Source organism: Puccinia triticina, chromosome 7A, assembly GCF_026914185.1.
Source record: "Puccinia triticina chromosome 7A, complete sequence".
Classification (NCBI taxonomy): Eukaryota; Fungi; Basidiomycota; class Pucciniomycetes; order Pucciniales; family Pucciniaceae; genus Puccinia; species Puccinia triticina.
In genome coordinates this window covers 1,463,616-1,491,127 of record NC_070564.1, presented here as the reverse complement: position 1 = coordinate 1,491,127, position 27,512 = coordinate 1,463,616, and the positions used below count along the sequence as shown (strand labels likewise).

At 46.2% G+C, this 27,512-nt stretch overlaps 3 protein-coding genes across 3 annotated transcripts; 2 read left to right on the top strand and 1 right to left on the bottom strand.

Annotated features, from left to right (window-relative positions):
- Positions 1 to 787: 787 nt before the first annotated feature.
- On the bottom strand, positions 788 to 2,525 carry PtA15_7A177 (uncharacterized protein; the record flags this gene model as incomplete). Its single annotated transcript, XM_053170756.1, has 3 exons — positions 788 to 1,641; positions 1,703 to 1,997; positions 2,130 to 2,525. The coding sequence occupies 3 exons, from the start codon at positions 2,523 to 2,525 to the stop codon at positions 788 to 790; spliced, it is 1,545 nt and encodes a 514-aa protein (XP_053022006.1).
- An 11,124-nt stretch (positions 2,526 to 13,649) lies between these two features.
- PtA15_7A176 (uncharacterized protein) lies at positions 13,650 to 14,466 on the top strand (the record flags this gene model as incomplete). The annotated part of the gene is made up of 3 exons (XM_053170755.1): positions 13,650 to 13,757; positions 13,809 to 14,213; positions 14,287 to 14,466. The coding sequence occupies 3 exons, from the start codon at positions 13,650 to 13,652 to the stop codon at positions 14,464 to 14,466; spliced, it is 693 nt and encodes a 230-aa protein (XP_053022005.1).
- A 3,244-nt stretch (positions 14,467 to 17,710) lies between these two features.
- On the top strand, positions 17,711 to 18,615 carry PtA15_7A175 (uncharacterized protein; the record flags this gene model as incomplete). Its single annotated transcript, XM_053170754.1, has 2 exons — positions 17,711 to 17,871; positions 18,606 to 18,615. The coding sequence occupies 2 exons, from the start codon at positions 17,711 to 17,713 to the stop codon at positions 18,613 to 18,615; spliced, it is 171 nt and encodes a 56-aa protein (XP_053022004.1).
- Positions 18,616 to 27,512: the final 8,897 nt, after the last annotated feature.

The following is a 27,512-nucleotide window of genomic DNA, read 5'->3' as shown; positions in this document are numbered from 1 at the left end:
CATGATGATCTTGTCGCCATCATTTCTCTCTTTTTTTTTGATGTTGTCGGTTCTCTTGCCTCGAAAGCAACAGTTCTTCTGCTCTATTCGAAAATGATCCCTCGACTTGATACACATCTGCTTCATCCATCGTCTCAATTGATAATCTTGAATTCTCATCATCATTCCGTTTTTGAACGATTAGTCTCTTCTACAGACAACGCATTACTAGCTTCCTTTCAAAGAGGTGTGAGGGAGGAAAGACTCGCAAATGTAAGTCAATTGTGCAGTTCGAAATGAAAAAATGAAATGTTTAAATTTGGAATTTGGTACTTAAAAATGATCAACTTGGAAGAATTGAACTACATCCGTTATTGAGAGATCAATTACCACCAGAAGACGGCCGAAAACCGTCAGTGCGTTAGTGGATACTGTTAACAACCCCTCATCCATTGAGAGTCGATCCAGAGCAATCAGTGATCAAAATGATTCATATATGATATGTGTATACCACTACCAGTCTTCTATCCTTCCCAGCTGAAAAAATGCAGACAGACAGCGATTCAAAATCAAGAATTCAATGCTTATTCTTTATGTGATTTTGGAGTGAAAGGAATCGACTATCAACACATAAATCAGGATACTTAGTGGATATGTATGTACGGAAGAAATTGAAAGAGTTTGTTGGGTAACCGTAAGAGTTGCGGTATATGAAGAGGAAGCATGGGTGATACACTGAGCAAATAAAAGGTCGTAATATTTATTTATTACTATGACGATGAAATAATAAATAGAGCAAGAGAGAAGATTAAAAATTGACGATTTGGTTCCAAGAGCCCCAAGAAGAATTGTTATCAGACCCAGTGGCGGAGTGAAGTCTGACGAGGATGAGCTGGAAGTCCTGGCCGAAGAATCCCTGCTGGGCCCAGGCAAGCATGGTTTGTTTATCAAAGGGTCCGTAGACGGGGGCGCCGGATCCGGCAGAGATTGAGGCAGGATCAGGCTTAATGAATTTGTAGTAGATCTGAGGTGATTGCTGCTGTTGTTGCTGGGGTGCAGGTGTAGAGGAGGCGAGAGTGGGTCTTGAGATGAGGGATTTCCGGACCGGCTGGGGTGGGGCGGTGTCTGGCTGGAGGACATTGGCTGGGGAGGAGTCCTGGGTACTCAGCGGGACCCAGTCCCGTGGAACGAGGCCTTCGCTCTTCAAGATCCCGGTGATCGAGCCATGGCTCATGTCGTAGATATCCAGCTCGCCATGGGTGCCCATGAGCATCGATGCGAGGTCAGTGATCTCTCCAATCCTGCGATCCAGCTTGACCTCCTCATCTGATCTCGTCTGGCTTGTCGTCATCGCCGTCGTCATATTCCCCGTTTCCTCCTGCTCGGCATGCGTCGATCGGCCCCGGTGGCCCTTCGCCGAATCGTCGTGGTCAATGTCCATCGACTCGGGCACCAATTTGTCTATCGCACTCTTCTTACCCACCTTCCTCTTCGGCTTATTTTGTTGAAGGGCGCGTTTATCGTTGCCCAGTTGGCATAGAATCTGAGAAACCGATCGGCCATCTCCCGCCGGTAAGAGGCCTAGAAGGGCGATGTAACAGTCTTTACGGGTCCGAAGTGAGGTCATACTTTCTTCCTTCTCTGCCTGGGTACGTAGTTGTTCTATTGAGAAACCAAAACGCGGTCAGTCGCGGACTACGAAGAGTAATGATGTAGGGCTTACCATCACGTAGCCGTTTAGCTTCTCGGGCCTGTTTGATGGCCTTCTTAGAATTCACGCCCTCCAACCAGTTATCGTGAACGGCTTCGGGATCTTTGGCAGAGGCTACGTAGCTGCCATCGGCAGCCATCCGACCTTCTTGAAGTTCCTCGGCCATGTTAAATTTACTGAGCAAGAAGCCCATGCCTTTTTTAGATTTCCTCCTGGCTCTCGGCGCGTCATCAGCATTCGCGAACTCGTCTCCCGGCACGAAATCTTCCTCTTCTTCCGAATAATCGTCCCCCAAGTCGCCATCCTCCTGTTGCTTCTTACTATCTTCATTCTTTTTGTGCCCCTCCTCTTCCTCCCCTTCATCTTCTTCTTTACCAAATTCTTGTCCTTCGATATCACCTAGGTCCAAGTAGTCTTTACCTTCGGCGCCCTTTTTAACCTTGAGTCCGACGTCAATCTTCTCAAACTTGGGATGGTTCTTGAGAAGATTTGCGTCCGTTTGTTCCTTCTCGTCTGCAAAGATGTCATCCTCGTCCGCCGATTTGTTCTTCTTATTGTTACGGACTTCGGTGTTTTCTGTGGACGAGTCCGAGTCATATCCGTCCACCTTGACCTTCCCTTTCTTGATCTTGCCCACCTGATTGAGTTCGTCGAATTGGAGATCGGTCGCGTCATCGCCCGGCTCGAATGTAGACGATGAACCCGATGGTGGCTTGTTTCCTTCTGTTTTAGATGATGATAGAGTGGGCAGTGCTCCGAACTTGACTTTCTTAGCCTGGTTGAGTGAAGTGGGTGATTGCTCGAGGGGTGGGTCGAGTGCTCGTTTGTTGGCCATGGTTGTGGTTGTCTTTTTAATCGTCAGCTGGGGCTGCTGAGGGCTGCTGGGACTGAAGTCGATCACCACAAACCCGCACCTCAGTCAACTCCAGGGGCTCTGCAGAGCCCTCCACAAGTTATTTACACCTGGCTTCACATCCATGGCCAACATATAAGGGGGTATCAAATATGAAAAATCCACAATTAGAAACCAGTCAATTAACCAAAAATAAAATTTGTCACCTGTGGATCCCAAAATGGGGTAGATGAAGGAGAAATATGTTTTGAAAATGGTGGGTTTTTCCAAACCCATCAATTACAGCCATTCTTGAAAAGCTTGCGGTTGGGTAGGCCCAAATTTTGGACTGCTATTTTCAGCCCCAAAGCCTGTATTCTTGGTGTACCTTAAACGACAAACTGAGCCTCAGGAAATACGCTAGACCACGGGAGGACCTTTGATCCCCACTCAATCTGCGTGGGGGAAAAAGTCCCATGGGTGTGGATTCAAGCCTCCTTTTATAGTCTCGAATTGTCTCCAAATGCGGCATTTCACCGCAAGTGTTGGCAGGCCTCAGCAGCCCGCGCGCACTGCTCCTTTGTCTCTACCTCCTGCCATTGCAAGTGTCGCCACGCCTCAGCAGCCACCGCGCATTGCGCTTTTGTGTCTGCCTCCTGCTATCTTAAATCCCGTGATTATCTGTCGTTATTAGCTGTTGTCCTTGGGCATAAACTCCGGATGTGGATAAATTCCTGGACAAATGTCCGGTGTTGCAATGGCAATACCTCATGAGGAACAGATGTCTTTCCTCTCCCGGCGGCATTGTCGTTCTGCTTGAGTACAATCAAAAAGCTTACCCGTGAGAATCAAGAGCACAAGAGCATTCAGGCATTGTGCTGTTGCGATAATAATTGCCACTTGCGTCCAATCATACTCGACTTGCGGTCACATCTTAATGCTCCGCTGGAATATCTATGAACGCCGACTACCTTCCCCCACCACTTTATATTGCCTAAGCAGTAGCAATCCTGCTCTCAAAGATACCTCAGGGTCGTATAATAATTCTTTCCAGTACCTCCACTATGCCATTTACCAAATTAACCGTCCGTTCACTCACCTACGTCGCTGATCGGCCTCGCTTTGGTCGTAATAACCTCTTCAAAATCCCCTGCGCCCTGGGATGGGTAATTCGAAATGGGGAACCACAACCGCATTACAACTTACATTTTGACATCTATACCCCTGCGCCGATGGAGTCAGGGCCCGATGCTGCTTCCTGGCTTGTGTTTGAGGGACCGATGTCAGCGTCATACAAACAGGACAACATTCGTGTCATCACTCACGCCTCGACTTTCCATCGGTCAATCCCTGCGTCCCTCGCCAATCAGTCGTATGCTCAGTTGCAAGGGGTTCTTACTGTCTTTCAAAATGTTGGACATCTCCGAGCCGTTGACCCCGACAACCAAGATGTGAGCCTGTGTCAAATGTCTGTATTGATCTCACATGTGGCTCATGCTTTATCTGTAGTCATGTTTCTTCCAGATTTCCACGGATGTACCTTTGATTAAACAAGGCCTAGATGCATTGGCCATCGGCGCTTCTTTCTGGATAGCCGCTGACATTGAATGTCGAGTTGACAGTGTTATAAACATCAAGGTAACTTAATTTAGTCTTGAGTTTAAAGAGGCCCACACGTTGACTGGTGCGCAGGTCAAACAATTCTTTGCAACAGATTGATATACTCCGCAGCCTTTGGAATCAGAAAATGTGTCAGCATTAGCATTGTTATATTGGAATAGATTATCACTTGAATCTCAAGCCACTTATACCACGTTGGCATGTCCCCCTCTCCCCAACGGGCATAGATTGAATTAGACCAACATGTATTTTTTACCACTGTACCTTTATCTCAAAGCTTCGCGTGGCAATTCAGCCGTGAGCTATTTCTTTTCCCAGCCCCTCCGTGCAGGCACGAATGGCTTGGTTTGCAGCTCCTGCATGCAGAGTTCTCTTCCAGCAACTCCCTTGGCTCATGTGTTGGGATTGTGCCTGGTGATAGAATATAAAGACCGCGAGCTATACAGGGTTGAAACTGCTCTGTGCATCCCTCCCGTCTCAATCATTAGAGTCGACGGTTTGTAGGATCTATTCTATTGATAGCAACATCCCTTGCAACATGCAATAATGTTGTTGGTTAGGATTTGAGTGGGCTCTGGAATTACTGGTATGATTTTTCATGCATCAGCGTATATTATGTACTGATAGCATGAAAGAGAGCTCATGCTTCAAATATGTTGTCGGAAGAGGCATTGATTCTGCATGTTGCTGCACAGTCCATCGGTGTATTGCCTGTACTCTCACCGATTTCGAACTGCCATTTATGGTAGAAATGTGATGCCCCTGTCGCGTGGTAGTCTATGTAGCAGTCAGGGTGATCTATCCATAAGGAATGATGTTGACTGCAGAGGGTGCATGGATGGCACTTAAAGCAATAGGATGTTGACACCAGGAGTCTGTAGTGTTTTGGAATAGTATCGCCTATAAAACTCCCGATGAGGGCCACCGGGAGTAGTCACCTTTCTTCAAAGATCAAACAATTTGTCTACCTGACATGTCCTCTGCTGCTACAGTGCCTGGCAACCGGCCCCTATCGTGCCAGTCTCTTTTTGAAGTCGAAAACAAAGTGAGTTCTACTCTTTCCGTTTGAGACTCCCACTGATTCATTTTTAATAGTCCTCCCCTTTATTTCGAGAAAACCAACAATATGGACCAATTGAAACTATCAGTTACTTCACCTGCGATAAGGAAAATCTGCTTGACTATGAAGTGTCTTTACGAACCAATACCTCCAAAGATCATGCGTTGGCGAAAGATTGCATCTATAAGATTACGGCAAAAGCCATGTTTCTCAATATCAAATACCCTCGACCCCACGCTTGATCAAGACTCAGAATATGTTCCGCGAGAACAAAGAGTTCTTCTTCGATGGAATATTGGTTGGATGGGAAATGGAAGAAAATATGGCTATACTAGAGGTGAGGTGTTACGCCACCTCGCTTTTGATTCAGAGTCCTGATAGTGTCCGCAGGTCGTCCACCTTTCGCCTGTAGGTCAAAGCGGCGGGGGTTCAGCTTCGCCAAAGGGTCCTGCATCCGTATGCAATAGCCCCGAAAGGAAACGGCAGTTGTAAGTCGATGTCCCTAATAAATCCCGCAGTGCAGGATCACAGGCTGATGCATCTTGATTTCCTTTTTTAGAGTCAAGTTCAGTTCCAACTCCGGGCCCGCAGAACCTGTTGCATCGACATCAAATGCACAAGTTGTCCCACAAATGGCCGTACCTACAGAAGATGTTTTTAGTACTCCTGATAACATTCTACCTGTTGATGACGGATCCGAAGGGGACACTCCCCTGAGCACTATCTTAGGAGGCAAGAAAAGGTCTAGAAAAAATTAAACAATAGCTTCGCGCATGACTTTCGACGTAGAAGTCCAGTAGTGGTGCATTAAAGGTGTTGAAAGTTGTTAATCAAATGACTCCAGACCTCTCGTCTGCGGTGTACAATTCGTTACCGTATCGTTGTGACTGTGTTTGTCTAAATGTGATCGTTATTGTGTTTGAGACCAACAAACTGAGTATTGTTATTGATGCCAGCTCTATTGAGATCGTTCTATCCGGAGAGTCCATGTGTGTTCCTTAATCCGGAATATGAGGTTAGAGTGTTGAGTGAAGCGGCATTAGCATTACTCTATTGAACTCCACACTCCAACATCATCGCATCGGTCACTTTTCCTACATTTAGAGTACCACTCCTAATAGCAGCTTATTACCCGCGAAAATACTTATCTATCATGTCGTACATTGGACTGGCTGCCACATCAGAACAAGAGAATAACGAGAAGTTACTTCTAGCAAGATGCATGCCCGATGGTCCACACACGCTGGGTCCCTGTAATATGTCATGCGCTCACTGCCGTGCACTCCACTGGCCTGAAGAGCGAGCAATGGCTGACATCAAGGCAAAGAATCAATTGTTCTCAATGTGCTGCCAAAAGGGGCAGGTCAAGCTTCCGCATGATTTGGAGCCTTCTCCACAGTACCCAGCGCTCTTCAAGGATTTATTGACCGGCACCTCATCAGGTCAGTTTTTTGCTGCACTCAAGGGATCATTGATACGTAGATTCTCATTTTCGCTCTTGGTCAGATGCGAAAATTTTTCAGAAATACATTAGGACGTACAACAATGCAATATTGTTTACCTCCCTCGGCTTCACACTTGGTGATCAAGCAGCAAAAGTTCCAGGCGCGCCTGTCTTCACGATTCAGGGAGGACTATCGCATGAGATTGGACCAATCCTACCTCCGGGTGAATGCGAGCCACACTTTTCGCAGATCTTTGTGGTGGGAGATGGAGGTTTGGAGGAGGCCAAACATTGAAGATCTTGCGCTCTTGGAAGTCATTCAAGCAACACCACACGTGATGCCGTCGACGTCAAGACTATTGTCAAGCTGCAAGATTTTATGTACCGTTACAACCCTTATGCGAAACTGTATAAGATGGCTGGCGATATAATAAAAGCAGGCAAACCAATTTCGATGATACTCAAGACCGTCGAGAATGCTAGGAATGATCCTAGAAGGTACAATGCCCCAACAGTGCAGGAAGTCGGGATTATTATTGAGGGCGAAGGCATACCAAAGGCTCCGCGACAGATTGTGCTACATCAAATTGGGGGCAAATTGCAGCGCATCTCAGATCTGCACTCAAGCTATTTCCCTTTGCGCTATCCGATTTTTTTCCCATACGGCGGTCAACAATGGGAGCCGACGTACGCAACTCTAGCAAATGATGGTGCGTGTTGTTTTTGGTGTCACCTCAGTAAAAACTGATAGCGTTCTGTCGCAGGGAAATTCCGAAATGTTAGTCAACTTGAGTGGATGGCCTACTTACTGTTTTCTAGGGAAGGCAGTTTCTCACCTATACTAGCGGGAAAGACGCTGTTCCAAGAGTTAATTGTTGATATGTATGCATGTGTGGAAAGCTTGAGGCTCAACTGGTTCAAGCATAATCAAGATATTCTGAAGGTACAAATGTATTCTGGATTGGTTGAAGCTCTGGGGGTTAACGCAGAACCTACAGGCCGCAAGGTTGTACTGCCTTCTACATTTATTGGCGGACCTAGAGCTATGAATCAACTCTATCAAGACGCCATGGCGCTGGTCTCAGAGTTTGGACCGCCGGATTATTTTATCACAATAACAGCAAACCCCGCATGGCCAGATGTTTCAAAATTTTTGAAACCAGGCGAAGAGCCAGCGAATCACGCCGCGATCATAACACGAGTCTTCAAACTCAAGTTGAAACATTTGATGGATCTCTTGATCAAGAAACAAAGATTTGGCAGAATAGTTTCCTACGTATCAACCATTGAATTTCAGAAGAGAGGGATGCCTCATATGCACATCATGCTCACGGTGGAAGATGAACATAAACCAGATACACCAGCCAAGATTAATAGGATTGTTAGTGCCGAAATTCCGGATCCGAAGGAAGAGCCAAATCTATACAGGATAGTATCAAGGTGCATGCTTCATGGTCCATGTGAAGGTCGAACATGTGTACGAAAGGGGCGCTGTTGCTTTCGTTTTCCCAAACCTTTTGCCGAAGAAACTACAATCGTGGAGGGGGCCTATCCTAACTACAGGCGCCGCAACAATGGACGCACAGTGAAAAAGGGTCCAAATGTCTTTGACAATACATCAGTCGTGCCCTACAATAAATTTTTATCGTTGCGGATGGACTGTCATGTCAATGTGGAGGTGGCTGTAGGTATCCAAGCTGTCAAGTATCTCTATAAATACATCTGTAAAGGTAATGATAGGTCATATATGGCACTGGACAATAACGACGAAACAGCTGCCTATGTTGACGCTCGATACATTGGACCTGCGGAGGGTGAGTTGCGGATATGTAAAATGTATTTGTCAACAGTATTGATAACTATCCTGTTGCGTGGAATTCAGCTGCGTGGCGTTTATTTCAATTCAAGATGTCAGATTGCCATCCCGCGGTTCAGAGACTAGCTCTGCATGAGGAGGACGCTCAAAATGTGATGTTCAAGTCGACCGAGGACGCTCGCAATAGGGTACAATCTGGAAGGGCTTCTCAAACAATGATGACCCAGTTTTTCATCCTCAATTGCGATGGAGTGCAGGGCTTGATGAAGAATGCAAGAGATTGTTTCTATCATGAAATCCCCAATCACTTTTGGTGGGACCCTACGATAAATGATTGGAAGCCGCGGAAAAAAATGATGGCGACAATTGGACGAATTCACTTTACATCAATACATCAGGGCGAGAGATATTATATACGCCTGTTATTACTCCACAAGAAGGATATTCGGTCGTTTGAGGACCTGCGGACTGTGAATGGATCTGTCTGTGCTTCCTTTCGGGAAGCAGCAGACATGATGGGTCTGTTGGTCAACGACAATCAATACCATGCGGCAATGACTGAAGGCGCGACATTCAAGACCGGTTATCAACTGCGACTGATGTTTTGTATTATTTTGGTTCATAGTCCACCGGCAGGTCCTATGTCACTATTCAACAGCCACTGGGAGCCCCTTAGCGACGATTTGAAGTACTTATTGCATAAAGACTACGGGGTGGATGATACAAGCAATGAGGAGATAAAAGCCTTTACTCTACATCAGCTGGATCGAATGTTGACGTCTATGGGATCCAATTTATCAGCCGTTGGCTTGAGATTGGATTTGAGTCATCGCCAATTCTTATCGCAATTGCAGTTCAGAGGAGTCGACGTTATTACAGTCGTCGACGTAGCGGACCGTTGGATGTTAAATGTTGAATTGCTAAACCCAGCGCAGGCATTTTTCTATTCTTGTGTGACAGATGCGGTTGAAGGCACAAACCAGAGCAAGATGTTTTATCTGGATGGTCCTGGCGGTACGGGCAAGACCTTTTTCTTGAACACGCTCATTGATTACTTCACGCTACAAGGATTACGACCAGCAGTTGTTGCTGCCACGGGTGTTGCTGCTCTATTGTTAAATGGAGGGCAAACAGCCCATTCCAGCTTCAAGATCCCGCTGAAGTTTAGTGATGTCACGACATGTACTTTCAGCTCAAACGATATGATAGGCAAGCGTTTGTTGGGAGCCCAAGTGATCGTATGGGACGAAGCCGTGGCGATTCATCGACATGCGATTGAAACTGTGGACAGGTCACTGAGAGATCTCAGTGGAAATCAATCCCCGTTTGGAGGTCGTCTGGTAGTTTTTGCTGGCGATTTTCGACAGACTTTGCCTGTGGTAAAGGATGGCGCGTTCCCCAGATCAGAATTCGCCACGCTCAAGAGTTCCAGTTTGTGGCAATGGGCTTCTGCATACTCGCTGAAGGACAACGTTTGACTTGGTCTAGGAACCGGCAATGCTTCCGGCGCAAATGTTGATTTCGCAGCTGAACTCTTGCGAATAGGTGAAGGATTGACTCAAGAAAATGATGTTGCTCGAGTGAGTCTACCAGGTGTGAATCTCGAATCTTGCGGATCAGTATCAACATGTGCAGACAGAGCAATGCGGTGGTGTTTTGATGAAATCAATTCAAAGCGGAGGATGGATGTTGGCACGTATTCAAATTATCTTTCGGAGCGATGTATCCTGACGCCATTGAACTCAGACTCCAAATCGATAAACAGTAAATTATTGGGTGCCTTATACGGTGAAGAAGTAGAATCAATCTCACTGGACAAGCCAAATGACGAAGCCATCGACACGCTGCAGCCGGAGGCACTGGCGAAAATTGATTTTCCGGGCTTTCCTCTTCACTCATTAAAATTGAAGGCAGGCGCGCCGGTAGTGCTTTTGAGGAATCTTAGCATTGAAGATGGTCTTTGCAATGGCACTCGACTGGTACTATTACAGGTAACAAAAAATACTTTATGTGGTCGTATACTGACAGGCCCACTTAAAGGTAGGGAGGTATCTATACCCAAAATAACCCTATTACACGAGGGTGATTCTTATGTTAAAGTATCATTTTATAGGTATCAATTTCCAGTTGCCTTAGCCTTTGCGATGACAATTAATAAGTGTCAAGGCCAAAGCATGAGGCAGGTAGCGTTAGTCTTGCGCAGTCAAGTTTTTGCGCATGGACAATTGTATGTAGGACTTTCAAGGGTGCGTGATGTAAACAATCTTTTAGTTGTACAAGTAGGCGAAAAAGATGAAACACAAGTGTTAAATGTTGTAAAAAAGGTTGTTTTTAAGTAGTTGTATTTTATATAGTAAAATATGTTTGATGATTGTGTTTATCTATATTGTGGATTGGGCGGCGTAGCCGCCCCTGTACTCTAGTAGCCCCTGTATGACAGGCTGCATACAGTAATGTGATTGTAAGAAAATCACTACTTTCCTTGTTTTTAACTTTGGGGCCTCGAGGGTTGAACCATTGGAATCCTGGACCAATTTTACACTGATCAGACCCTTCGCCGCATCCCCCTCCCCTGCCCTGTGGCCAGCGCCCTCATTGAGCCAAACAGCCGCCCGAAGGGATTTTGACTGCCTGTGCAGTGAAGCTGTACAGGCCTGTGGCTGAAATAAGAAAAATCTTTTTTTGGCCTCAAGCCCGCAAGCTTTTCAAGAATGGCTGTACATCATGGTGTACATGTTTGTAGGGTTGAGAATTGGGCCGGGTTGGCCCATGGGCAACCCGCGCCACAAGCTATTGGTTGGCGCGGGTTGTGATTTTTTAGTTCCCACGATTAAATGGGCTTGCCCAATGGCCCCCTGAGTTTGGATAGCCGGTCTTGGGCAGCCCATGGGCACCCCTTGAATTTCAGTGTGGCGGGTGGGGTGCCATCTGCACTTCATCAAAAATCATCAAAGCTCAGAATGATCTTAACACTCCAAACAATTCCAACTCTCCGACCAATCTTAATGCTCCAAACAGTACAAACGTTCCAAACAATATGAACACTCCAAACAGTATGGATGCTCCAAACAGTCTTAACACTCCGTACAGTCTTGACGCTCCAAATGATCATAACGCTCCACGTAGTAGAGATTGTCCATTGATTGGTGTTGCTGCAGAATTGATGCATGGAAAGTTCAACAGGTACAATATTGGAAGCCATTGCAAACTTTTGCTTCCCTAGCGACTGTTTTTGGTCTGCACAATACAAGCTTGACTTTATCTGGTTTTACTTTTTGAACGATCTTGGACTTGGTGAAGATACAAGCAAAGTGCAATTAACTAGCATCAGAGAGCTCCTCAATGAATATTTTTCTATAAGGTATGCACCCAAACCAGAAACAATCCCACCTAGAGAGAAAGTTGCTTCAAATTCACAAAATCTTCTCAACAATGATGAAGATGATGAGCATGATTTGTTTCCATTCAAAGCATTTTCTGGTTAGTTCTGGTTTTTTTTCAACCAAATGAATTTTTCTTTTTTCTTTGCATCTATCCAAGTTTATTAAAGACAGAGAAACACAGAATAAAAGGTCAAGGGTTCCCCCTACAAATTAACCAAATTACAAAAAAAACAATGCAAGGGTTCCCCCTTTCAAAAAAACAAATCACAAAAACAAGTCTCCCTAACACAAAATCCAAACACCACAAACTAGACCCACTATCCATCCCTGTCTAGCAGGGTTTAAAATAATGGGTGGATGGTGTCAGGGCGCGTCTCTAAAGTGGTGACGCCCTGAATAGAAAAGAACAATTTGTGAGTTCCTAAAGAGGAAAACACGCTCAACTCAACCGCGATGCGGGAGGAGAAAGCCACGCCTCCGGTGGAGGGGCTGGTAGAGCTTAGTCGTACCTGAACCTTTAAGGTGGTTTGTGAAACTCTAGCTTACCTTAAAAGGTAGCGAGTGGAAGAAAACCGGATGAGGTGAGGTTGGAGGTTGGTACGGAAGCGGAGCGGTGGAGGATGAGCGTAGTAAAAGAGAAAGGATATAAAAGGATATGAGATGCAAATAGAAGTAAAGCCCCGGTTGTTTGTATCAAACAAGATGGACGGGCGTAGTATTCTAATAATGATCTGAGGAACCTCCTTTTGCTCGGAGGTCCCAGGTCTTTATAGCCTAGGAAACTGGACACGTGTAGGCTTCATGTCCTCACGGTCTTCTTGTTTGATCACAATCCACACGTAGAACATTCGCGTGGTTGTGCTCACTCAAGCACAACAACTGGTGAGAATCACCTAGCCAAGCGTGACAACCAACAGCAGGGATTCACATCTGGTTGAATCCCCAGCTTGTTTGCGCTTATGCGCGCACGCGTCATCTGTGGTGCGTGTTGTGCCTGGAATGGCATTTGGCGCGCACCCGTCTTCTGTGGCGCGTGTTGTGTCAGCGTTGGCACTGTCTGGACTAGCCAATGGCTGACAGATGGCCCCCAGCGCGCCACATTGAGGCCACCAAGTAGAGCCCCTCAAACTGTGCAAGTGCAACAGCAGAGGGGGTTGAGGACAAACCACACACTGGAAGTACAGCGGCAGAGGACGCCTGGGGACACAAACAAGCAAGCCAATGCCCTCTCTTTATAGAAAATTTGGCACTCAAGATCCACCAGTGCACTCGCACATTCATGCTTCCTTGACAACCACACCACCGCCACGCCCCCAACAAACCCATGGTGACCCTTGCCACAGGACAAATTCAGCCAGGCTTTCCTCAAACCATCGCCCCCGCAATACACCTGCCAACACAGGGTCCTTCCAAACTACACAGCGGGGCAACCAAAACAACCGTGTGGCGCATCGCGGGGCGTCCTCGCTGCCCTGCAGTTCATCAGCGCCGCAGCAATGACCTTTTTTGAGACATCGTGCGGGTGTCCCAAGCCACCGCCTCCTAGGCGCATTCAGACACCGTCTGAGGGCGCCCGCATGGCATCCCACCCGGACGCATCCATGCCTGCCCCGCCGAGGTGTAGCCGCTGGGACGGTTGACGGGTGCCCTGACCTCAGCCGGGTGCACCTCATCCAACCCGCCTGTTTGCGTTCCGGCCCGCCCTCCCCAAGACGACCCACACGTGCTGTGATGACCGGGGGATGGCGTACTGAGGGTCGGTGGACGAGAGTCATTGGGGGCCGTCGCGACCATCCACCTGGGGATGTCTCCCTGCGGCAGAGTGGTCAACCGCGCGGACGCCTTCAAGAGGAGGTCAGGATTGCATTGGGTCGCACAACAGGCTGAGAGCTCCGACGTCGACGGGGCCGGCGTATGTACATAGTTCATTTTTCTGGCGAGCTGACCCACGCACGCAGTTCAGGGTGTGGGCGGTGCCGTGACGTTTAGCAGGCCAAACTCACTGCCTCAGCAGGCCATTGGAGGAGCCTCATACAGCCTAGCATCCACTGAGAAGGGGACTTGCGGGACATACGGCGATGTTTGGTCCACAATAGGGTTTACCAGCGGTACGGTTTCACCTCACCTGAAACTGTACTGCAAAGGTCTTACAACAATAATCCCAAGGCCTGATATTGGTGAAACAGCCAGCACAACTCCGGAAGAGTTGTGGCCCTGCCCGGGCCCTTACCTCCTCTGGGCGCCTTGGGGGGCGTGGTGGGCATGGCAGCGGCCATGGGACCGGCCTCATGACGCCCCCCAGGCCCCCTCCTTTGATTGCGTCATGGTGACGCTAGCGACCCCGGGGCGTCAGATAGATGACGACCCGGTTAGGTGTCGGCGCTGCTGGTGCGTCGAAGTGGCACCCCACCCCGGCGCCCCGGGCGTGGTGGGCATGGCAGCGGCCATGGGACCGGCCTCAGGACGCCCCCCAGGCCCCCTCCTTTGATTGCGTCATGGTGACGCTAGCGACCCCGGGGCGTCAGATAGATGACGACCCGGTTAGGTGTCGGCGCTGCTGGTGCGTCGAAGTGGCACCCCACCCCGGCGCCCCTAAGGCGTCACGCCCGATTGCGTCCTGATCACGCAGTACGGGAGGGCGCCCCTGCTCGTGGCGACCTGGGGTGTGTCAGGGTGGCGCCACGGTGACTGTTGGTTGTCGTGGCGTCCTGCGCGGCACCGGGACTGCAGATGCGCCGTCGTGGCGGATCTTGATCTCCCGATGTGCCCCGCTGTGTAGCAGCTTGTGCAATGTCTGTCGACTGCTCCTGGAGCCACCCCTGAACCTCCTCCTGCGTCTCCAGCTCCACAACAACACTGAGAGTGCCTTCAATTATGGGATTGGTCATGGCAATGGCCAGTCATGCTACATACATATGCTGAGATCAATGAGCTTGCATCTTTTTGTTGTACATTCCTGCGCTGGCGGGGCCGCGGGGGCTATAACAAGGATGGTGGTCTTGCCCCTCAAGCGTCTCAACAAGGACGCTACGCCATTCGTCCCTGGCCCGCCCCCTATGACTCCACCCACGCCGGTCAAATTCAAGAGAAAAGAACCCAATCTACTTATTCTTGATCTGCTTCCGTTTCTTGAATCGGGCTCGCTGAACATCTGCTTGTGAACGTACTCATTGAGCGCCGGCTATTGGGCCAAGCTGCTGGCTAACGAGGGCAGCCGACTGAAGAGCTAGATTGAGTGAAAAGAGCTCCCCACTGCCCATCCCCTTGCCCCCGCCCCCTCCGACACCAATGCCCAAAAAAATAAGCAGAAGTCTAGGGACTGCATGCAGAATTTAGGACAAGCAGCTCGGCAGACCCACCCCGCCCTCCGCTGGCTCCTCCACTCTCATCCCCCCCTCCTCTCCCGCCAACCATTCTTCACCCGACAACCTGTCCTCAGACCAGCTCCTGTCCCCCAAAGACCCTGCCATCTGCGGCCACTGGGTTGACATCATTGACCAATCCTCAGCACCTATGGTATCCCTTGCCAACCGCGTTATGCAGTCCAAGGCCCTACCCACCATTGTCTATATTTTTCCTTCCTCCTGTCTATTTATCTTATACTTGAGATGTAGTATTAAAATTTAACTCTATCATTATGTGAAGACTAGAGGTCAAGGCGGCTTCGCCGCTGCAAGCCTCAAGGGCAAATCACTGTGCTGCAGTACAAAAATCACACACTTTAGAGAAGTACAGCTGACAGCACTATTTTGCTACAGCACCAGGTCCATTAGACAAATTGCTAGTGGCTGGGTGCTGCAGTATGCACTAATGCTAAAAGTAGCAAACCCCCACTGTTTCTGAAAAGCCAAAACATGGTGCAGAAACTTTGCACTAAATAATACTGTGCTATTAAAAAAACCTGGTTACCACTTTTCTTACTCTTGTACTGGATTTCAATGGAATTTCATTCTCTTCTGCTTACTTACACCAAAATCACTCTTATTTAGCTGTCAATTGCACTGAAATAGTTAAAATCATCAAGCAAGTTCTTTCAGATGATCTGATAGCAGGCCACCAAATTTTTCAACAATCTCCTCAGGATCACTTCATTGAATTTTTGAGGTCCCTCAATCTTTTCTTCCGATTTTGATCCCCTCTTTTTCATGCTTCCTCCTGTCAAATAACTAATGTGACTTGTATCCAACAGACTTCATTTTTTTTGGCTATAGTAATATATTAATCCATCATGTTGAACTTTTTTTAACCCTTCACTGACTGAATTTGAGTTTGCTTGATCAGTATTTGAGAGTGTGTTATAATTCTGCAAGAGGTTCAACTTCAATGCTCCACAGATTAGCTGCCCAGGAACATCACAAACTGGTGCAGACCAGATTTTCTGATGGATGCAAAGAAAAGCAGTCTCATAGCCGGCTGTGTAAGCTACACAAAGCTCAGACTGGCCGTCATCAGGGCGCGTACCACACACAGGCAGCCCTGCGCAAGCTCATGAAAGCTGGGTGTATGTAGCCCAGAGAGATCGGGCCGGGATCGGCAGTACAATCACACACATATTCATGGGAGCACTGTCAGAGAGGCAATGAATGGGACATGTTGTTGAATTTCTGATGTTCTCTCTTACTTATCCCAAAAATCATGTTTGTCAGAATGAATTCCTTCTTGTCTAGAATCAATCACTAGCATCAATAGTAAGTCAAATAGTACAGTGGGTCATCTAATGTTTTTGGCACCACATTTTTGAATGCAGAAGCTCAGGCCACAGCCTTCAAGTCATGAGATTGGACACAAAGGTGGAAAAGCAGTTCCAAAGAATGATTATGAAATAAAAAGAAGTTAAAACAAAAAAATGAAAAATGTGGAAATATTTGAATTTCTTGCAAATTTCTCAGAATGTTCATTACTGTTCAAACCAAGGAGGGAAAATTGGAGAGCAAAGTATGACATACAACAAGAATGATAAAAAATGAAAATTTTTGAAACCATTTTCAATGATTTTTTGGCTGGATGGGTTATCAACCAATTTCATTTGAACTCAGGGACTGTAGCCCAAATCACCACTAATTTGACTCAATTTATTTTATCCAATAAAAATCATTGGCAATGGTTTCAAAATTTTTCATTTTTTATCATTCTTGTTGTATGTCATACTGTGCTCTCTAATTTTCCCCCCTTGGTTTGGACAGTAATGAGCATTCTGAGAAATTTGCAAGAAATTCAAAAATTTCCACATTTTTCATTTTTTCATTTTTTTATTTTTCATTTTTTTTATCTCATAATCATTCTTAGAAACTTATTTTCCACCCCAGTAGCCAATCACATGACTTAAAGGCTGTGGCCTGAGCTTCTACATTCAAAAATGTGTTGCCAAAAACATTAGATGACCCACTGTACAACCTTCTCACACCCTGTAGTCTTTGAACCTTGAGTAGTAGAGATTGTGTCAGTCAGTATGACTTCATTTGTAGACTTGTGATAGTATTCATATTCAATTTGTTCTCTATTCATTATATCTCAAAACCACAAGTCCGACACATGTACATGGTCTATTTATAACATAGCAGTGTCATGTCAATCAAACTATTGGTTCTCTTCCCTCCTTTTTTCGCACACGCAACTGAGCCGCATCCAGTGAGAAAACCATCCTCACTGCCCATCATTCTTGAGCCATTGAGCTCAATCTCTTTTCTTCTGTTCTCTGCGCGGTGACAAGCAGCTCAAGTTACAACACATGTATTGCAGGAGAAGCAAGTGGTAAGCTGATTCTTGCCTCCCACTCCAGATGGTAATTGCAGGGCTTCCAGCACAACCAAGCACAACCGGCAACTCGTGGGGAGTGTGCCCGCAGTATTTAGGGTGAGGGCCCTGATGGCCAAGGTGTTTACAAAGAGCAAGTCACCAGAGCACCGGTTTGTAGCCCTCGATCCGCCCCGGATCATCCTTGAACTCCTGCACCCAGCCGCTGAACCCGCCCTCAACAACCAGCACTTCCTGGGCCTCCCCTCGCATCTGGAAACACCCGCAAACGGGTCCTTGGTACCTTCTTTGGACTGACCCCCCCCCCACCAGGGGGCAGGGATATTATGGGGTATGAGGCAGTACTTGGGGGTGGCATCTGGTTTCCCAAAACGGGCACCCGGCACATCCTGGCAGTTGCGGGCCGTACCTGCCCACGGGTGCCAGGTACCCCCCCAGGGCTACCAATATTCATCTTTAGACCATTGAGAATTCACAGGTGTATGGCAGGTACCTGACGCGGTTACCTGCCTCTGCACCCGCACCTGGTACCTGTTTTTGAAACAAGGTATCCGGAAACAGGTAGCAGGTGCCTGGAATTGGGTACCTGCAACAAAGGGTAGTTACGCTACGCGTAACGCGTAGATAACGGTAACGTAACAAAAATTTTGTCGTTATCTACGCGTTACGTGTAACGGCAGTGCGATTACGTTATCGCAACACGTTGAGCCGGTTTTTTGAATGCTTGTTGTGTTATCCGGGCGCGCGGAGCCCTTGAGAACGGGCAAAAAATGAGGCTAAAAAGCCTTAAATGGTCCGTTATTGCGTTATCCCCCGGATAACGCAATAACGGGCCTCACAAATGAGGCCCGTTACGTTACGCGCGGGGCCTGAAATGACCCCATTACTAGTAAAGTAGCGGGGGGCCCCGGATAACCGGGGTAGTTATGTTACCAAAATTGCACGGATAACGCAACGTAACGTAACTACCCTTCTTTGGTACCTGCTGACATCTCTAACCTGCAAGTAAAGTTTAGCTCTTCAAAAGACCATTGCACAACCAGGTGGAGTTATAATGGCAGCTTGACTGGAGTATCCTGCATGTCAACTGTGAGCATTTGACCCAGTTTCTTTACAGCTTCACTTTTACTCACTTTTTTTTGTTCTTTTATGAATTTGGAAGCATAAGTAAGTCTTTGATGACCCAAAAAACTCAGTAGAAGCTTCTGAAACCTCTTTGAAGACAGATTCTGGAAAAAATTCATCTTGTTTCTAAGGATTTGGAATCTTTTGAAATATTTTATTCATTTCCATTGGGTTTTTTCTGTTGTCTCCATCAAACTTTCCCATTTTTCTCTGTTGTGTTGTCTAGTATTGCTGTAAGATATAAATAGTTGTCAGTTGTAGCCTCAGGGAGTTCTTTATCCCTTGTGGCAAAATCTTTGTTACATTGTTCAATGTTGTCATTCACTCTTCCTCCATCCAAGAAATCAACAAATAGGATTTTGTCAACAACCCACAACGGGCTTTAGATTCTCTTATCATATTTATAATTTTGTCAAATCAAATGCCTAAAAGGTTTTTTTTTCTTATCTATCTTGCAAGTGCTGTGTAGGTCCAGAAACTCTAGCAATTCTGTAGCTTCCGTACCATTCCAGTGGCTTACGAAATCCTCCAGGCTCCTGTAAGTGCTGTATTACTCTATAAACATATCCTTTTGGCCCTGCTACAGGGATTAGTGCTAGTGGTAGCACATACCGCTATTGCTAGCACTAAAATTAGCTCAGGGAATTTCCCCCCATATCAAAAAAGAAAAGCACCGCTCCACATGTAAGTATGGGGCGCAATAATTGTAGAGCAAGTAAAAGTAACATATGAAATAACCACAAAGCATGTAGAAAAGCCGCAGTAAACACCCTACAATCCGCCATGAAGTACAAAAGATAAACTCTGCAAGTAAAAATAACTCCACCGCAAGTAATTAACATCTCCGCCGTAAAGAATCTGTACCAGAGTAAGAAGAATGAAGTAAAAACCGTAAAACATAATCATAAGATGCTGGGGGGGGGGACTCCCTCCCCCCCGTACAAAAGGAAAAACAACATGAGAAAGAAAAGCCATTCTCCTCCTCCCGCCTCTCATGCACACCATATGCCAAGCCACACTCCCACAGCCACGCACGTCATCTGTCCATGCCACTCTCACATGGATCATCTGTAAACTTTGCCGCACGTCTTCGCCTACTGTTGGACTCCTCTTGCCTTAGCTTCCTTGCCTCTGTCTAGCCTTCAATGCCGGGATCCCACACACCACCTCGGCCCCAGCTACGCCCGCTGAGGTAGCCCGCTTTGGCTGCCACGGCTTCCCCCGGTCAAAGCCATACTAGCCAGTCCGCGCAGGCCTGCGTAAGTCGAGTCCAGCTCCGCCGCCGCCGCGCCGTTATGTAGCCCCGTGCAACGCCTTGTGGTCATACTAAGCACTGTGTGGCTCCGTGCCAGCCTTGCAGAATCAGCAGCCCGCACCAATGTGATGCTAAAACCAGGTCGGGGACCCAAATTGTCCGCACAGGTTTGCAGAGGTTGCGGGCTGCGGATTCTGCAAGGCTGGTGCGGAGCAGCACAGTGCGGAATGTGTCCACAAGGCGGTGTGCAGGTCTATGTACACGGCGCGGCGGCGGCGGAGCTGGACTCAACTTACGCAGGCCGGCGCGGACTGGCTAGTATAGGCTGTGACCGGGGGAAGCCGTTGCAGCCAAAGCAGGCTACGTCAGCGGGCATAGCTGGGGCGGAGGTGGCGTGTGGGATCCCCGCATTGAAGGCTAGACAGAGGCAAGGAATTTAAGGCAAGAGGAGTCTGACGGTAGGCAAAGACATGCGGCAAAGTTGACAGATGATCCGCATGAGAGCAGAATGGACAGATGACGTGCGTGGTTGTGGGAGCGTGGCTTGGTGGACGGTGTGTGTGAGAGGCGGGCGGAGGAGAATGGTTTTTCCTTTTGTACAGGGGGGAGGGAGTTCCCCCCCCCCCCCCCCCCCCCAGCATCTTATGATTATGTTTTACGGTTTTTACTTCATTCTTGTTACTCTGGTACAGATTCTTTACGGCGGAGATGTTGCTTACTTGCGGCGGAGTTATTTTTACTTGCGGATTTTATCTTTTGTACTTCATGGCGGATTGTACGGTGCTTACTGCGGCTTTTCTACATGCTTTGTGGTTATTTTATACGTTACTTTTACTTGCTCTACAATTATTGCGCCCCATACTTACGTGCGGAGCGGAGTTTCCCCAGATCACCCAACTTTTCCCGGGAATCATCTTGGAGCGGCGGTGGTCCTGATATTTCTACGCAGGAGCCACTTTCGCTTACCACAACGGCACAAAAAATTGCTATTGCTATCAAACTGCGTTGTAAATACTAAAAGCACAAGCACAATCCAAACCGCAACTGCTACAAGTGCGCTTCACACTTTTAAGTGCTATTTGTTGCTGCACGCCATGCAGCTTCACACTATTAACACACTATTAGCCCTATTTAAAACATTTTCACAAATTAGTTTTCCTGATTGGAGCCCCAGATACTGCATATATCCTGAGGTACTGCCTACTACCTAGAGTAGTTGCAAAGTGACATCCTCTACTGCCTACATTATACATACCTCCTGAGCTTCTACAACTGAGATCAATATTTTGAATGGCAACATGAATGAACTTGGTGATTTTTGAAGGGGGCCACAGGAAGAGTTTTATTTTCTCCTCAACAATCTGAAAACCTGAAGGAAAATTATTTGGAGATAAGGTTGAATGATTGGTAGAGCTTTACACCTCTGTTTGATTGTATCCCATGATGATGAAGGCTGCTGGATAGTATTTCTTACATGATGATAGTCCATTTCTGTAACTTTTTTCATATCAAAACATGAAAGTTGAATTCTATCACTCAATCTAAAAAGGATTGAAAAAATCCCTGGAGTAACATGAACATCCCCCAAGATCATGTTGCTAGGAACTTTACTCAACGCATGAGTTGAACTACCAAATTTGATATTGTAGTGCAATTCTTGGAGCCTGTTTGCCACTGTTCTTTGGTCTCTATGGCTATTCCTTGTACAGAGTTAGAAGAAGCATTCTCCTTCAATGTAGTGCCATCAATCTTCATGGCTCCAACCCCAACACACTTTTCCTGAGCTATTTTTTTTTGGTTCTTTTGACCTGCTTTCACACTTTTTCCCCTGAAGAAATAAAAAGTGGGATTTTCCCGCTATTGTAGCACAAATTTCCCGCAAAGCGTGCTTTCTGCGCTAAATTCTAGCACTGAAGTGCCACAAAAAAGGCAAGTTAGCGCGCTACCAAGTTTTAGTTTTTCACCTGAGACCAATAGTGGCAGTGCTAGCTGGCCTTGTGCTACAACTTAGTGAAGTGCAGCAGCTCAAAATCCCACTGTAATAACTACTCTGATGCACTAACTGTAGCAAAGAGCTGACACATTTGCCATTATATATGTATCTAAAACCAATGTTGTAGAAGAAAACAAAATCCCCACGTCTCCAAACCAGGTTTAACCATAATTAAACAAACCAAATCATTCAATAATGGATCAGTCAAGCTCATGGCACTGCCACAGGCATGTAAATTGTTTTGTATCTTGTATTTGACCCATACCGCTCAAAATCTCATCATCTGACGACCCCCCCACCCCCGCCAAATCAGCTTCAATCAAAGGTGGAATCAATTCCATAGGTTTGTACATAAAGACATACTCTTGCACTGCATTTGTCAGAGGAACCATATTTAAACACACTTATCAAAAATTGAACTCATGTTATTCCACCACAAAATCTCTAGTATGCACTGCTTATTGTAATTAGGAGGAAGTGAAATGTGTGCTATGTTGATCTTACTACTAAATCAGATAGATAAAAGCACAGTTTTTGGATAATCCTTATTGGAGAGAAATTATATTTGTACAAAACAGAGATGTTTTGAGATCTCAAATTGACTTATTTCTGAAGCATAAGAGCATCTCCAGCGCGGGCGGTAAATCGCGGCTGTAACGGGACTATACAGCCCCGCCCTCAAAACTTGGCCCCCATCGCGGGGGGTAAATCGGGCGGTAGTGAAAGCGGGGCGGTACAATTTTTGGCCAAGGCTCCAAATCTAGCTCCCCTCTACAGTCCCACAAAAACACAACACCATCAAAATTCCATCACCACACCGACTCCCAACCCCCGATAGCAACACCAAACATCAACTTCAAAGTCTCCTCAACAAGAATGCCACCAAAATCCAGTACCAAATCCACCCCAGCTCCCGCAACCACACCAAAAAAGAGTGTTTCGAAGGCAAAGAAACCAAGTACGTGAAAAATATCCACACATCAAATTCAAGCTATGTACATCAGATTGACTCATTCTTTATAGATGCTCGTACTATTGACATTGTTGAGGACGAAACCAGAAACAATACCAAGCCACCTTCAAAAAAAATCAAGTCAAAAGATGATAAAACCACCGACGAGCATCCCAAAGTCGACAAACCTACCATCCCAAACGATTCAACCAAAAAACCTCAAAAGAAGAAGTCCAAGGCCCCCAAAAAGAAGAAAAATACCAAAGAAAATGTGGACGAATCGGACAGCGATGAGCCGACTCAAATTCGATTCCCAAACTATAAAGAGGACAAGGACGTAGAGATTTGTTGTTCTTGGCTTGAAACGACCGAGGATCCGTTAAATTCCACAAATCAGACGTCCGATACTTTCTGGGAACGAGTTCGAGAGCATTACTTATCAAAGGTCCCGATTTACAAACGACCGTTGAAGAGCATCAAAACTCGTTGGCAGACCATTCAGCGCGCTGTAAACAAGTTTAATGGATGCTATAAGCAGATTCAAAGAGCAAACCAGAGCGGAACGACCGGTCAGGATCAGATAAACGGTGCACTTAAGCTGTATGCGGCGCTCGAGAAACGATCGTTCAATCATCTCCGATGCTTCAACATCCTTTCTCCATCGCCAAAGTGGAACGAATATTGCTCGACTCTTGATGAAAAAAATAACAAAACCACAACCACTGAATCCGACTTACCTCCATCCAGCGCTATGTATGATCTCTCCTCGGAAATAAACCCGTCGGATGCTGCAAGTGATGTTACTCAAGTCGCCTCTCAGTCAAAGGCACTTGTTCTCGCCCGACCTACTGGAAACAAGAAGGCCAAGGAGGCGAGGATCCAGGAGATAAAAGACGCGAAATGGAAGGAAGACATGGTTAAAGTCCATCGCGATCTGGCCTCACAATCGCAAGCCCAGAATGCAATTCTAGCCGAGCAGAAGGATGCAATGGTCACGATGGCCGAAGAATCGATCATGAGGACCGATCTAACTACTCTTCCGCCAGCCCAACGAGTATTTTTCGAGTGGAAACAAGAAAAGATTCTGGATAAGATAAAACGAGAGAGAGACATGGAGGCGAAAAAAAGGGAAGAGGAAGAGAGGAAAAAGGAGCAAGAACGGAAGGAAGCGGAGGAAGCAAAAAATGATTCAACTCGAATACAGAAAACCAGGGCCAAAAAAACGACCGTCCAAAAGAGAAAACAAGCTGCGGTGGAGGTAGAGGAGGTGGAAGACGATGATGAAGATGAAGATCAAGGAAACAAAGAATCTTCAGATGAATCTGATGATGAGAACAACATGGAAGAAGATATTAATGAAGATGAGGAAGGTGGAGCCGAAGAAGAAGATAGCGCCGAAGAAGAAGATAGCGACTGATTTTTGATGTTTGCTCCGAGATCAACTCCGTGTTTGCTCCGATCTCAACTCCAATGGCCGACATCACCAATCCTCTTTCACATTTGTCTCCATCCTTTTTTGATCAATCCTCTTCTGCTCAATCAGCTTGTTTCCTCATCTTCTCAAGCTTGAATAAGATTGTTTTAACTGTTGTTTTCTCTTTGAATTTCTTTTTGTCACAACTGAGATTCTCGATAAAATGATTGGAGAAAAAAATTCACTTCAAGGAAAACATGAGAGCCACTTCAAGAAACAAGAGAGAAAACATGAGATTCATTCAGAGCGACCTTTCAAGGCCCAAAGATGCTTGATAAGGTCATTCTTTAGCTGGTGATGGATGGTTTTGTCACGAAGGTTTTGGTAGTTGTTAACAAATTGAGAAAACTCGACCGATTGAGTTCGGCCTGGCTTAATAGTAAGTGCAATTTTGGAGTTAGTTGAATCATCGTACTCATGTTCATGTGGCGATGCCCGTTCGTCCTCAACAATCATGTTGTGCAGTATTATACAAGCAGTCATGATATTATGCAACTTGTTTTTGCTCCAGCCTCGGGCTGGGTTGGCCACAATCGAAAACCAAGCCTGTAGGACTCCAAAAGCTCGTTCAACGTCCTTGCGGAGAGCCTCTTGCATTTTTGCGAAATGCTATCCATATAACAAAAATCAAACTCCGAAACAACTTCAAGCACATGAGATTCAAATCCTTACCTTTCTTTCAAGCCCCTGTGGCTGGGAAATTGTCTTGACCAGCGCCGAATAGTCCGGATAGATGCCATCAGCAAGATAATAACCTTGCTCGTAGGTGTTTCCGTTGATCGTGAACTGGCATTCCGGAGCGACACCGTTGAGGAGGTTGGTGAAGAGAGGGGAAACATTGAGGATGTTGATGTCATTATGTGATCCGGGTAGCTCAAAGAAGGCATGCCAAAACCATAGGTCTTGGGATACAACACCCTCAAGAACCATTGTTGCAACCTGATTTGGAGAAATTGAGATTTATCTCAATCTACATTCAATTGGTTAAAACTACAGTCAGACAAGAGTACAGACCTTCTCTTTCCCTTGATATTGGCCTTTCCAACCGGCCGGACAATTCTTCCATGGCCAGTGCATGCAGTCTAGAGATCCGAGCATGCCGGGGAAACCCCTCTTTTCATTTATGACCAAGATTCGTTTCAAGTCATCGGCTGTTGGGTGCCTAAGATATTCCTTCCCATAGATCTCAATAACGGCGGCACAAAAACGAGTGAGACTTTCGATGGCCGTGCTTTCGGAGATGCGAAGGTACTCATCGTTTGCATCTGCAGCTCCTCCGTAGGCTAGCATGCGGATTGACGAAGTAATTTTTTGGAGCGGGTGCAAGCCAGGCTTGCCAAGTGCATCGTTTTTCTGGACAAAATATCGGTCATACTCCGTGATATCGTGTACAATCTTTAAGAAAAGCGGCCTATGCATCCGGAAACGTCGCCGGAACAAGTTTTCCGTGTAGATTGGTGAATCACTGAAGTAATCTTTGAATAGTTGATTGTATCCAGCTTGAAAGTTGCGTGGTAGGTTGGGTGACCGACCTGGTTGCGAGCCTCCATGTTTTGGCTGAGGTTTGCTGTCCTGGTCTTCTTCGGCGAGAATCATTGCCGTATCCGAGATGACTGATCGGATCATCCTTGATGCAGAGAGTATGGCGAATTGTGATTTCAGGATGTTTTCAAAGATTGAATGGTGTTCCATGCTGGCTGCTTGGTACTGGGGAGGAATGCCGAGCCGGAATTCGAGGTTGATGGTGATTTGCAGCCTTGACCTAGCTACTTTGCGGTGGTTGACTCGCCGGCTGTAAAACTTGAATATCCAAAGTTCGGGCTGCAACCGCGGGTTTTACAGCCGCAAAACTACCGCCCGCGCTGGAGATGCTCTAAAGTTTGGAACAAAAAACTCCCACAGGATGCTTGGATGGTTACTGTTATTTCTGGCTGTAAGTACAACTTATTGTTGATACCCCTCAAAAGATTAAGACTTGTCAATTCTCTAAACAAAGCTGATTTCTACAGATCTTGTTTTCCCCAACGTAATATGGTTTAGCTTCCAGGAATGGATTTAGCAACACATGGCTACACTAGCAAGAGTACATTATACCCCCAAGGAGTTGAACTGGCCACAGTAGAATCCACCAGAACATCCAAACTTCCCTTGCAGCAAATTAACAGATTGACACATAATCAAGTTGACAGAGAAAAAACACATGTGATAACAAAGAGATTTGTCAGTCATCAAGAAGCAAAGATCAAGTGAGTATTGGATGATTCCTTATCAAATTCATCCATAATGAGAGCTGAGACTCTGGATGAAACTTCATGTCCAAATTAAAGAATCCCAATGAAACCCTTGATATCAATGAGATGAAATTAAAAGATGATGAGGAATAATCAACAAATGGTAATCACTCACTGAATGATTTCATTGCCCCAGCAATTACAAGAAACAAATATGATCAACATGCCCAGCTGATAAGATTCAGTTGTCTTCCAGCTTATATCAACTGCTCTCTTTCTGAATGGTCAATTATTGGTCTTGTTCTCATCTTCCTTATTTTATATGCTGCATTCATTCAAGTCCTATCTGAAGGTCTCATTTGTGTCCTATCAGGTTGGTTTTTGAAAGGTTTGGATTAACTCATACAGCCAAAAATATAAAATGGTTCTTGGCATGTACTTCATTAAATCTGCTTATTATTGATTAAAATTTGTTTGCCCAACATTAGCATGGTTCACATTGGGCCCCAATAAGCAAAATTTTGATTAAAATCAGACACATCAATTTATGTCATTTTAGTGTAGAAAGTTGATGAACTTGATTTCCACAGCCATTTTAAGCTAACCATTTTATCAATCAAAAAGTGGGATTCTAGCAGACTGATAATTACCCATTTCAGACTGTGCTATTAGCCTATTAGAAATTTTAACATTGGTTTGTGGTGTTTTGGAGGGTCAGAACTCTTGCTGACAGACAGTCAACTTTGGCATGAATTGAATTGACACCCAAACTTGAAATTACTGTTTACTGATGCAACAAAACATTATCAATCCCTGCCTAATGCAAACATTGCTATTGGGCATCTTTGCATAAGTACTTGATAACAATGGCCCCTTTGTTGGA